This window comes from Symphalangus syndactylus, chromosome 1, assembly GCF_028878055.3.
Source record: "Symphalangus syndactylus isolate Jambi chromosome 1, NHGRI_mSymSyn1-v2.1_pri, whole genome shotgun sequence".
Classification (NCBI taxonomy): domain Eukaryota; kingdom Metazoa; phylum Chordata; class Mammalia; order Primates; family Hylobatidae; genus Symphalangus; species Symphalangus syndactylus.
Window position 1 is genome coordinate 116,605,425 of NC_072423.2, and position 13,508 is coordinate 116,618,932.

At 36.9% G+C, this 13,508-nt stretch overlaps 1 protein-coding gene across 1 annotated transcript in view; it reads right to left on the bottom strand.

Moving 5' to 3' along the window:
• TOPAZ1 (testis and ovary specific TOPAZ 1) overlaps nucleotides 1-13,508 on the bottom strand; it is an 89,852-nt gene that overhangs the window by 16,990 nt on the left and 59,354 nt on the right. The window contains exons 13-16 of the mRNA XM_055294766.2: nucleotides 11,200-11,266; nucleotides 9,956-10,130; nucleotides 8,848-8,948; nucleotides 5,311-5,476 (exon numbers count right to left, since the gene is read on the bottom strand). Of these exons, the coding sequence (XP_055150741.2) occupies nucleotides 5,311-5,476; nucleotides 8,848-8,948; nucleotides 9,956-10,130; nucleotides 11,200-11,266 (509 nt within the window). The remainder of the gene's footprint in view (nucleotides 1-5,310; nucleotides 5,477-8,847; nucleotides 8,949-9,955; nucleotides 10,131-11,199; nucleotides 11,267-13,508) is intronic.

Below are 13,508 nucleotides of genomic sequence, written 5' to 3' on the forward strand. Positions count from 1 at the left end.
ACACATACGTTCTTTCAAAACCTCCAACCATTTCCTCTTTGGAAGGTATAAAGATACATAAATGAAGAAAATCCATCCATTCATCCATCCATCCATTCACATCAACTAATATTTACTAAATATTTACTCTGTGTCAGGTACCACCACAGGTGAAATACTATAAATGTAATTAACTTTCAAAGAAATAAAAATGGTAGTATTTATAGCCGTGGTTAAAGAATGCAGCGGGGGAGAGACCTGAGGGGGTATGGTTTAGGAACACAGGTAAGGTATGAGAAAATGTCACTATGTGAGAGTGGTGTAGGGCAGTGGTCTTCAAAGTGAGGTCCCCAGATCGGCAGCATCAACACCTAAAAACCTGACAGACATGCAGATTTTTAGGACCCACCCCAAACTTAATGAATCAGAAAATTTGGGGGTGGGCCCAGCAATATGTGTTTTAACAAGCCCTCTAGAGAATTCTGATGATCAAGCTTGAGAACACCTGTCTTAGATTTACCAAAAACAAGCTCAGTACAACCATTTTGCTCAGGAGGTTGACTATCTTAGGTTTGGATCTGTTTGTGTAGTTTCTGCTTCTGATGTAGTTGCAATTTTATGAAGTCTATTTAGAGGAAAAACTAGGAAAACAATAGTACTGGTGTAGTAGTTAAAAATATGGACTTTGCAGTCAGACAGACCTGGATTGGAATTCCTGCTTTAAACTTATTTGTTGTGTGATCTTCTCTGAACCTCAGCGTCCTCATCTTGGGATACTGTTACCTACGTTATGGGGTTAGTATTGATTAGATGAGATGACACAAATAATACACTTAGCACAATGCTTGGTAGATAGTGAATACTCACATTATTATGAAACCAATAATGAAGAGAAATGCTAAATTCAGAAAACAGACAAAGAACATAAACAGGCAATTCACAAAAAAGTAAGGTCCAGATGGGGAAAAAATTTCTTTAATAATTAAATGCAAAGTTGGCCGGGCGCAGTGGCTCACGCCTGTAATCCCAGTACTTTGGGAGGCTGAGGCGGGCAGATCGCAAGTTCAGGAGATTGAGACCATCCTGCCTAACATGGTGAAACCCCATCTCTACTAAAAATACAAAATATTAGCGTGGTGGCGGGCGCCTGTAGTCCCAGCTACTCGGGAGGCTGAGGCAGGAGAATGGCGTGAACCCGAGAGGTGGAGCTTGCAGTGAGCCGAGATCACGCCACTGCACTCTAGCCTGGGCGACAGAGCGAGACTCCATCTCAAAAATAAAATAAAATAAAATAAAAATGCAAAGTAAAGCTGTGAATATAACTTTTACCCTATCAAACTAGCAGAGATAACAAAAATAATAATACTAATTGTTGGCAAGGGTATTTCATAAGCTGCATCTTCATACACTGTTAAGAAGACTGTAATTACTACAATCTAACTGAAGGTGTAGAGGACTTTTATAGTCTACTCACAGAGAAAAGACCTGGAATGGAATGGAATGAATAGCTAGATTAGGGTTTGCATAACCTGCAATGTACCAGTCTGCCTGTCTGATAACCAAAAAACATAGTATCAGGCACTAACATCTGGAATTGTTAACTAACATCTGCACCTGTGATCCCTAAAAGGACATGTTTGTATAGAAGCTATATCTAAAGGAAATAACTCTCTAGGATTTTCTAATAAAGTGGGAGGATTTCTTTTTTTTTTTTTTTTTTTGAGACAGAGTCTTGCTTTGTCGCCCCAGGCTGGAGTGCAGTGGCATGATCTCGGCTCACTGCAAGCTCCGCCTCCCAGGTTCACGCCATTCTCCTGTCTCAGCCTCCAGGGTAGCTGGGACTACAGGCGCCCGCCACCACGCCTGGCTAATTTTGTTTTTGTATTTTTAGTAGAGACGGGGTTTCACTGTGTTAGCCAGGATGGTCTTGATCTCCTGACCTTGTGATCCACCCGCCTCGGCCTCCCAAAGTGCTGGGATTACAGGCGTGAGCCACCGCACCTGGCCCGGGGGAGCTTTCTAATAAACCTGAAATAACATCTGCAAATCTGAATAGGGCAAATTTGTTGACATTTACCAAAAAGCTTTAAAATGCCTTTACCCTTTAACACAGCAATTGCATCAGAATTTATCCTAAGGAAAAGTAAGATTTAGTGGTGACGTTTAGCAGGAATTATTGTTTACAACTGAAATCTGAAAAACAAGCTAGTTCAGTAAAAGTGGATTCATGGATCAAAAGACGGATCTATCCATCTGACTATTTATAAGATAGAAAACCATGCAGCCCAGTAAGTGATGCTGTAGAAACATTTTTCACTGAAAGGCTACTGCCTGAAAACAAAATGCAGAGTATAAAAGTGTCTGTATAACAACATTAAAGTGGATAATAGCAATTTCTAGGTGACCAAATGATAAGGGAATTTTATCATTAGTTTTGCTTATCCAGCTTTCCATATTTATTAATATGTATTACTTATACAAAGCCAATAAGTTATTTCAAAATTCAAAGGCAGTTTCTCAATAAATGGCATAACTTTTACAAAATTTGATTATAGAGAGCTAAGATACTTATTTTTCAGCCTCTGAACAAGGATTATAAAATGATGGTCTTAAAACCATTTTATATTTCAAGACTTTTTTATATTAGTATTAGGAGATGGCGTGGTAGCAATCTGTTGCTCATTTGCAGGATAAAAAGCACTAGTATGAGAAAGAGTTTGAAATGTCAAAGTGAAATGCCAAAACAATAGATTTCTTCTCGCCATCAAGTCTGCCGCCCACCAAACAAAAAAATGTGTGAGATATTCTGCATTTCTCAAACTTGAGCAATGCATGTAACTCTATCTTTTGCAAATTCGGTAGGTAATAAAAGCATATTTTTAAAAAGGAAAAATATATGTAAAAGGTTAATCTGCTACTCTGTCCTCCAAGCACTCAATTTCTCCTCCCAGAGGCAGAGTCAGCCACTATTACTAGTTTCTTGTGCATCCTTCTACACACATTTTAAGGGTATATAAGCAAATATGTATTTATCCACTGTATTATTATTCTTATTCAAATGGTAGCAACTGCTCTGTACATTCCTTTTTTTTTTTTTTTTTGGCTTTGCAATAGGTCTTGAAGATCATTCCAAATGAACACTTACAGATCTGCCTCATTCTGCTTTATCATATGGCTATAACACAGTTCAACTGGTATTCTCTTAATGAGCATTTAAGCTACCTGGAATTCTTTTACCATTGTTGGTGTAACAAAAGATTCCAGATAATTTAATATGCATACCTTTGTATACAGGTATAAATGTGTGTGCAGTACAAATTCTTAGAAATGGAATTAGTAAATGAAAAAAATGTGTTTTAAACTTTTGACATTTATTTTGCCAAAAAGCTCCTAAAGACAACCTCTGTGAATGTCTATTTCTCTATACCCTCACAAAAAGCATATCACCAAACTTTGATCTTTGATAGTCTAATGGGTTCAAAATGGTGCTTGTAATTGTAATGTATATTTGTCTTATTACAAGTGAGTATTAATCTCACTTATTATCAGTGAGATCGAGCCATTTGTATTTCCTTTCTTGGGAATGGCCTGTTCACTATAGAGCCCTTTTAAGAATTAAAAAATTATAGTAACAACTGAGCATACTTCTGTGGGCTCTCCTTTTGTAGAAATAAAATTTTACTTATGAAAATTACTTTTAGCTGAAACTGTCACTGCAAAAAAAGAATACTGCTTATAATTGATAGAAGTTTAGTTAGTCTAAAACGGAAACCTTGAAATTTAAAACAAAATCTCCAAGGATCACTCCACATCTCTCCCACAAACTCCCCCAGTTTCTAGTTTGAGAAAGACTGGTTTTGCCACAAACTTTTAGACAGGAGGTTCCTATCATAAGGTGACTCAAGTTCATTTTTATAAACGATTTTCCCCTTCCCATTTCTTGCCACATCGCTTCTTTCCTCACAGAGCTTGTGAGCTCTGGCTTATATTTCACTAATTTCTATTTTTGTATTTTGGTACTCTTCCCACTTAGGAAACCTCACTGACTATGTTTAAGTTGAAGAATACCTTTACAAACGAGCTTTTGAATGAAGCCTACTCACAACCTCTGTATTAAACCCCTGTATATTAAACATATACAAGATATTTTATATACATATATTTCCCATATATGAATCACATGTATATGAATATATATATATGTGCTAGTGTTTGTGTGTTTTACAGTTCTCCATTTGCTTTATTTATTGATTCTATCTTCTCACCTAAACTCTTGAGATCCTTGAGGTTTCTTCGTTCTTATCCCATTTTATCAAATAAAATCTGCCTGATGGTCCGAATAGCCAGAGCTATCATTGGCTTCATTAGTATCGTAACACTATTGTGCTCTTTTTAATTTTTCTCATACCAAACTAACCTTATTTGTTCCTGCTGGCTTAATTTCACTGTAATTTCTGCTTAGAAGAATTGCCTTATCAAGGAAAGTAAGCTCTACTCATCTTGGTTTGAAGTCATGTTTGCCCATACATATGAAGATAGAGTTTATGCATACTGCAATCAGGATTTCCATTTTACACAGCGGCTGAAGCCTGGGCTCTGAAGCTGGATTGTCTGGATTTGAATTTGGCCTCCATTCCTTACTTGTTATGTCATTTTGGGCAAGTTGGTTAATATCTCTGACAGCATTTTCTTATCGATAAAATGGGGATTTTAATAGTTCCAAATTCAGGGTTCTATGAAGATTATTTGGGATAATTCAGGGAAAGCATTAATATGGAGCCTAGGCCATAGCAAGAACTAGGTTTTTTGTTGTTGTTGTTGTTGAGATGGAGTCTCGTTCCGTCGCCCAGCCTGGACTGCAATGGCGCGATCTCGGCTCACTGCAACCTCCGCCTCCTGAGTTCAAGCAATTCTCCTGCCTCAGCCTCCTGAGTAGTTGGGATTACAAGCGCCCACCACCATGCCTGGCTAATTTTTGTACTTTTAGTAGAGACAGGGTTTTGCCATGTTGGTCAGGCTGGTCTCGAACTCCTGACCTCAGGTGATCCACCGCCTTGGCCTCCCAAAGTGCTGGGATTACAGGCGTGAGTCACCATACCTGGCCCAGCAAGAACTAGTTTTTAAATGAACAAAGGCTCACATAATTTCTTCTTTAAGGCTAAGTTAACTTTCCCCTTTCAGTTTACATAACAACCTTTCCTACTCACATGTTCACCAGGTTTTAGACCAAACTATTAACCACAGTTCAATATCAACTTAAGGTAATTACATAGACAAAAATGCATGACAAGTATAATGAATTATTTTATGCTTGCATATATCAGGACTTACCCCTCATTACCCAAATGGCACCATCTAGGCTTCCACTTTTTAGAAAAATTTCTGCTGCAACATTCACAATTTGACATCTTGATGCTAACTTCTCAGGCCCTATAAGTCCTTTTAAACTTGTAAAGTGTATTTTTAATTCATATAGTTTATCTAAGACCTTCCTTCCCTAGAATAAAAATAAAGAACACTAATTGGGTATCAATCATTTACAAACACACAAAGCCATTGATAATTATTCACAAGCCAATTATCCAGTTTGAATCATCATACTAGACTGTTGGCTGTTAAGCTGCTCCAAGACTCTTTTCTTAAGCCCCTTCCTGTTCAGCCATACAGAAGAAAGGGAAAGAGGAACAAGCAAGGCTCTGCCTCATATTAACCACCTCTTCCCACCAATACCACCAGATCCCCTTTATCAGAAGCCTTCTTTTTATTTGTTTTATACACTATACTTCTCCTTAAGATTTCATTTGATGAAAGTCTTCCATGATTTAGCATAGAAAACTACTGATTATATGTTTTTGCTCCTCTTCTGTTGGTCAATCTGGGATCCAGGAGGGAGAGACAGTAAAAATGAAAATAATTTGTTATCAAATTTAAACATACTCCGGAGGAGGCTGAGATGGAATGATCACTAGAGCCCAGAAGTTTGAGACCAGCCTGGGGAGTGTGGTGAAACCCCTGCCCTGCCTCCCAAAAAATTTAGACACAAGAATGATAGTGAAAAAAAGGATAAACTTGTTAGCTAAAATTCTTAATTCAGTAGACTAATTATTTCATGTATTCTACATGAAAATTACCTTTGGTTTGGACATCAGAAATTGGACATATATCATTATTTTATACCATGAGTCAGCAAGCTTTTCCTGTAAATGGCCAGATAGTAAATAGCTTAGGCTTTGCAGGCCACAATTAGTCTGTTGTACATTCTTTTTGATTGTTGTTTTTTAAATTTATTACTCTTTAAAAATGTAAAAAACTCTTAGCTTGACGGCTATACAAAAACAGGCTTTGGGTGAGTTCTGGCCCATGGGCCTTAGTGTACAGACCCTTATTTTATATTCTATACTATTTGAATTAGATGCTTATTATGATGTCAAGGTACTTTCAAGATGACTGTATAAACGAGTGCATTTTTAAAGGGATATGTTTAGTTTACTGTCAATGATTTTATTTTTATATTCAAAAAGGAATAGGTTTCATTAAAAAATTCAAACTAATAAAATAATTTTCTAAAGTAGTTAAAATTTTTAATTAAAATAGATAAAATTCACCAATCTACCAATGTCTTAAATAATAACCAAATAAAATTAAAATATACTCTAAAATTTCAGCAAAATCAGTCTAAGTTTCTCTTTTTTTAATTTGAGATGCAGTCTATAAAGACACATGCACATGTATGTTTACTGCGGCACTATTCACAATAGCGAAGACTTGGAATCAACCCAAATGTCCATCAGTGATAGACTGGATTAAAAAACTGTGGCACATATACACCATGGAATACTATGCAGCCATAAAAAAGGATGAGTTCATATCCTTTGTAGGGACATAGATGAAGCTGGAAACCTCATTCTTAGCAAACTATCACAAGGATAGAAAACCAAACACCGCATGCTCTCACTCATAGGTGGGAATTGAACAATAAGAACACTTGGACACAGGGTGGGGAACATCACACATTGGGGCCTGTCATGGGGTTGGGGGAGGGGGGGAGGGATGGCATTAAGAGATGGAGTCTTGTTCTGTCACCCAGGCTGGAGGGCAGTGGTGTGATCTTGGCTCACTGCAACCTCCGCCTCCCGGGTTCAAGCAATTCTCCTGCCTCAGCCTCCCGATTAATGCCACCACCCCCTGCTATTTTTTGTATTTTTTAGTAGAGATGGGGTTTCACCATGTTGGCTAGGCTGGTCTTGAACTCCGGACCTCAAGTGATCCCCCCCGCCTCAGCCTCCCAAAGTGCTGGGATTACAGGTGTGAGCCACCGCTCCCAGCCCAGTCTGAATTTTTATAAAGGATCTTCTTGTTAGGTAGTCCTCAAATTCCCAAGCACTAAATAGTCAAGAAATTAATGCTATGACCAACCTTAAGCTCGATTGCGAGAGCAAACACAAGGTACACCTTGCCTACTCCAGGCCTACCACACAATAAGAGCTAAGCTTCCTGAAGACTTTTGAGCCTGGAGACCTACTATACAACCGTTCTAGGTTAAAAATTTTTTTCTTTTTAACTCATGAATTTTGTAGGTATACAGGTGACCACATGTTATTGAACATATATATTCAATTGTGAAATAACCTCTTTATAAAAGTAGCAAGTAACAAAAGATATACTTTATTAGTTAATTCAGTAGTGACCACACTCTCTACTCCACTCTCTATGTAACTCCATCCCTCAGCACTTCCTCCCTATTTTGGATTTCCTGTCCTCTACTTGAACTTTATTGAGTCTATAACTCCACCTGCCACCTCAGGAATATGTGAAGAATGGTAATACAGTATGGTCCTGAGTCACTATACCACCTCTATGGTAAGCTAAGCCTCAAAGTTAGACATCAAGATATATGGTATATAGTGTTCCGAAGTATTCTAAGTGGTGATTTTTAAGAAGTTCTGTTAATTGTGAGTATTCTGAGTTCATCTTAAGAAACGTGTCTTGGCTGGGTGTGGTGGCTCACACCTGTAATCCCAACACTTTAAAAGGCTGAGGCAGGTGGACCACCTGAGACTGGGAGTTCGAGACCAGCCTGACCAACATGGAGAAACCCTGTCTCTACTAAAAATACAAAATTAGCCAGGCATGGTGGCATATGCCTGTAATCCCAGCTGCTTGGGAGGCTGAGGCAGGAGAATCGCTTGAACCTGGGAGGCAGAGGCTGTAGTGAGCCAAGATTGCGCCATTGCACTCCAGCCTGGGCAACAAGAGTGAAACTCCATCACAGAAAAAAAAAAACACAAAGAAATGTGTCTTGAACTCTTTTAAAATTACAATACAACTGATACTCAGGTGTTGGCAAAATAATATGAATTGAAAGTTACTTCAAATAAATATGACATTTAGCATGGGTTTTTAACCCATTTATGCCTAGTGTTACATTATTGGAACACTAAGCTTATGGGAGTTATTTATATCCTACTGCTCAAGGTCGTCACCAAGGTCTGATTTTTCACAAAAAACACTTGCAATCTCTGGCATAAATGGGTTAAGAGTTCTCTATACTGAGATTTTATTTATTTTTATAATAAAAATTATTTTTTAAAGACGGGAATCTGTCCATGTTGCCCAGGTTGGCCTCGAATTCAGCTTCCTGAGTAGCTGGGACTATAGGTACATGCCACTGCATCCAGTTTGAGATTTGGAATAGTAGCCATTTGCTTAATATACCATCTAATAAATCACTCACTAGTCTGGGTCCCATTTTATCAATTGTAATGATTATTAGCAAACTCCTAATTTGCAGGGTTAACTTATATTCTGTTCATAATTTTAAAACTAGTACTCTCTATACCACACCAAGACAAAAACTTAATGAAGTACCTTGGACCACTGCAACAGCTTGTGATAGAAGTACATAGCACTGATTCCAATTCTTCCCAGTACACCTTTATCTACTTTACTGTTTTGTGGATCTTTGCTAACTGAAACACAAATAGGCATACAAAAGAAAATAAAATAGTCACTTAAAATGACAGAAGAGGCAAACTAATACAGAATTATTGATACTACCATAAAGACCAGGTGTTGGCAAACTGTGCCCCGTTTTTGTATAGCCTATGAGGCAACAATGGTTTTCCTGTTTTCAAAGCATCGTTTAAAAAGAAAATAAAACTATGTGATAGAGATCACATGTGGTGTGTTCAAAGCCTAAAATATTTACTATCTGGCTTTTTACAGACAAAGTTTGCCAACCCCTAATAAAGGCTACAGTAGTAAAGAGCTCAGGTCAAAAACAAAACAAATTCAAAACTATATAAATTCTGTTGACTTGTAATAGTAAAGAGAGTAACAACTTAAATAATTCAAAAATTCAGGTGCTCCACTATAATTTGTTAGCAATAGTTTTACCAATCTGAGTGAAAAGAAAAATAAGAATATGAAACATTTCATACTAAAACACCAATTCTTGACCTTTTACCATAATCTAACTTAACAATAAATAGATGAAAAAATTCAGAAAGAGAAGGAAGAGTATCTAAAGCCTGCATTAATTTATCCACAACATGGAAAATATTCAAGAGTTTTACATTCTTTTTTTTTTTTTTTTTTTTAGTTTTACATTCTTCTTAAGAACACTGCCACTGGCCGAGCTATGACTTATGTCTGTAATACCGTGCTTTGAGAGGCTGAGGTGGGAGGATCCCTTGAGCACAAGAGTTCGAGACTAGCCTGGGCAATGAAGCAAGATTCTGTGTCTACAAAAAATAAAAAAATTAGCTGGGTATAGTGATATGTGCCTGTAGTCCCAACTACTTGGGAGGCTGAGGCAGGAGAAGTGCTTGAGCCCAAGAGTTTGAGGCTGCAGTGAGCTATGACTGCACCCCTGTACTCCAGCCTGGGTAACAAAGGAAGACCCTGTCTCTAAAAAACAAAAAAGAAAACTGCACCATCCTCATACATAGTATTCAGGCCAATAGTTACATTTTACCTGTTTCAGCAAATTCACAAAAGGGAATATCTGGTCTTTCATCTTCATAGTTTTTTGTGAGTGTTTCAGCAATGCAAGCACAAAATGTCTGGAAATCTGCAAATTTTTCACAGCCCATTTTTACGTTAATGTATAATTTTCCCAATTTGGTCCAGTCACCTTTTTCTTTACAATGCTATCAAAATTATTAAAAACAAAACAAAAAAAAAAGAAAAAGAATGAAAACTATGTCATTTATGCAAACATGTCTTTAGGGCCAAGCACGTTTAGGCATTAGATATACATAAATTAATAAGACAAAATGCAGATCTTATAAACTTACTAACAGGCATCACATCAATAACACACTATTGTAACTTTGCTTTTCTGGCTATAGTAAAGCCTCTATAAATTCCAAATAACAATGCACATTTGTTTTAATTATCCAGGTCTTAAAGTATTTAACTGTATTCACTCCCAAAACTGAACCTGACCGTGGAGATGGATTTTACGGAAAACAGATGATAAGCAGCATAATTTGAACTGTCTCCATGGCAATGCATTATTTTATTACTTTTAGAAAGTGCATTTTAATGTTATCTGGCCATTTATAATTTGGGCCCACATATCGTTTTGGACACAACATTCTACAAAAGTGGCCACAAAGTAAATTTCAGTCAACTTATTATCTTTCTACAATTTCTGTTATAAACTAAAGAAGTTTTTCACATCAAGAAAGAAGTTGTCTTAAGAATATAAAAGTACTAATTAAAACCAGAGCAACAATTACTACATGAATACAAAAATGATATTAAATTTAAAAGTAAAAATCATCCTGAAGGTCCTCATTTCTTATACTCTAAATGGTTGGAGAGTTCAGTGTGACCTGGGCTTTCTCCCACCATTTCATGTACTGTAGCCATCCATGACAAGTACCTCAGCTTTCTTATGCACTGAGCGAGTCTACCCAGCCTCAAGAATTAAAGACTAAGCTTTGAATTAATTATTTTACTTTAATATAATTTTGAAACTGAACAATTTTTAGAATTATTTTTAGTAAAGTCCACAACTCTAGAAATTAAAATGTTTGCCTTTCAAAATATTAACTTGTAAGAAAAACAAAACTTCCTTTCCTTGAGCATTTTCTCTGTATAACAGCCACATTTCTAAAACTTTTCATAAAATGGGGTTATTATTCAAACCTTTTTTGTTGCTATTGATTTTCGGAGATCCCAGCAATGTATTTAAAATAATAAATGTCATACCTCTAATTTATTCAAGGCTGAATCTAAATCACACTTCCAGTTCTTTTTAAATTGCCTCATCTGTAACCTTTAACAACAGAAAAGAGTTAATTATACTATATTCACCCCTTAAAAGTCACTGCTGCTTCTAATTAATCTGTCCTATGGTTTATAAGAAACCGGAGGAAAAAATGAATGTATATAATATGCTATAAACATTCTTCAGAGCTGAAAAAAAGGCAGCTATATGGACACCTACTTTATACTATTTCCTCCCTAAAACAATAAGAAGGAAAAAGCCAATTCCACATGAAATCATACCTTCAGCCTAACTTGTAGACAGAGGATGTCAAAACTTCAAAATAACTGTGACTAAAAGGAGAAAAAAAATACCAACTCCTGGCACATGATCTCTACTGCTCCTACCCTACCCTTACTGCTCCACAGGATTTGTGGCAATCAAAGACAGATCAAAACAAAAACAGAGCAAATAACACACAACCTGGCGGGGAGAATTGAAGAGGGAAACTACCAGAAAGATCTAACATTGATTTAAAAATACTGCTACAAAGACTAAGTCCACATTAAGTCTGAAAATGCTAAAAAAAAAAAAAAAAAAAAAAAAAGCAAGCATCTGGGTAGATCAGAACCACGAGGAAGGATCTTAAAAGTCTGTGATTTAAAGAAGGCAATTTTTGAAATGCATAGTTTTTGGAAAAGAAAAAAAGACAAAAATGAAAGAAACACCCTTTGGCAATTGGAAGAAAATTTTAAAAAGGCAGCGGGAATAAGAAGGTGCCATTGAACTAGGAGTATTATTATGTAATACCTAACTATGAGTTAATCAATTTTGGTAATTTATCTAGAGCACTAAGAAGGAAGAACATACTATGACATTTGGGATTAAGAAAAAAAAACAATTTTCTAACTCCTTTTATGAAGCAAGTATAACTGATATTTAAACTAGATAGCCTGTGTGAGGTGGCTCACACCAGAAATTTCAGCAATCTGGAAGGCCAAGGTGGGCAGATCCCTTGAGCCCAGGAGTTTGAGACTAGCCTGGTTAACATGGTGAATCCTACCTCTGCAAAAATTAGCTGGGTGTGGTGGCACGCACCTGTAGTACCAGCTACTTGGGAGACTGAGGTGGGAGGATCACCTGAGCCCAGGAGGTCCAGGCTGCAGTGAGCTGTAACTGCACTACTGCACTCCAGACAGGGAAACAGAGCAAGATCCTGTCTCAATCCATCAATACACAAACAAAAAACAATAGCTTTTATAAATACAAAAAAACCCATAATAATACAGAAAACCTCATTTACAATAGCATCCAAAATATTAAGTACTTATACAAAGAAAATTATAAAACACTCCTGAAAGACACATTACTACTACATGGAGTTAGGAAGTTGATACTAAATATATGGAGAAGCATAAATGCAAGAAGATTCAGGAAAACACTGAAAAACTATGAAAAAGAATTATCCCTACCAAATATTAAAACATACTATTAAGGCTTCTATAGTTACTATAGTGTGGTTCCAGTGGAGGAATGGGCAAACAGTCCAGTGGAGTAAAATACAAAGTCAAGAAACAGACCTCATTGTATATGAAATTTAGTATATGATGAGGGTGGCATCTCAAATCACTGGAGATAAAGATGGACATTTTATTTTATTCATTATTATTTTTTGAGATGGAGTCTTGCTCTGTCACCCAGGCTGGAGTGCAGTGGTGCTATCTTGGTTCACTGCAAGCTCCGCCTTCTGGGTTCACGCCATTCTCCTACCTCAGCCTCCCGAGAAGCTGGGACTACAGGCACCCGCCACCACGCCCGGCTAGTTTTTTGTATTTTTAGTAGAGACAGGGCTTCATCATGTTAGCCAGGATGGTCTCGATCTCCTGACCTCGCGATCTGCCCACCTCGGCCTCCCAAAGTGCTGGGATTACAGGTGTGAGCCACCACACCCAGCCAAGATGGACATTTTAATACATATTGTTGGAAAAGTTGGATAATCATTTGGAAAAGATAAAACTGAATCCATTTCACATAACATACCTAAGAGAAAAAACTCCACGTAGATTAAAAACCTAACTGTAAAAATGAAATCATACAAATAGTAAAAGAAAACATGTGCCAGTTTGCCCAAAACCTTCATGTAGAGAAATGATGACTCAAAATCCACATGCAATAAAACATAACCTTGACTCAAAACTGAGAAAAAAGATTGAAATATAAGATTGCATAGAAATAAAACTTTCTGCAAGGTAAAAAACACCAGAAGGTCAAAAGACAACTGACAAACTGGAAGAAAAATTGCAATATATAC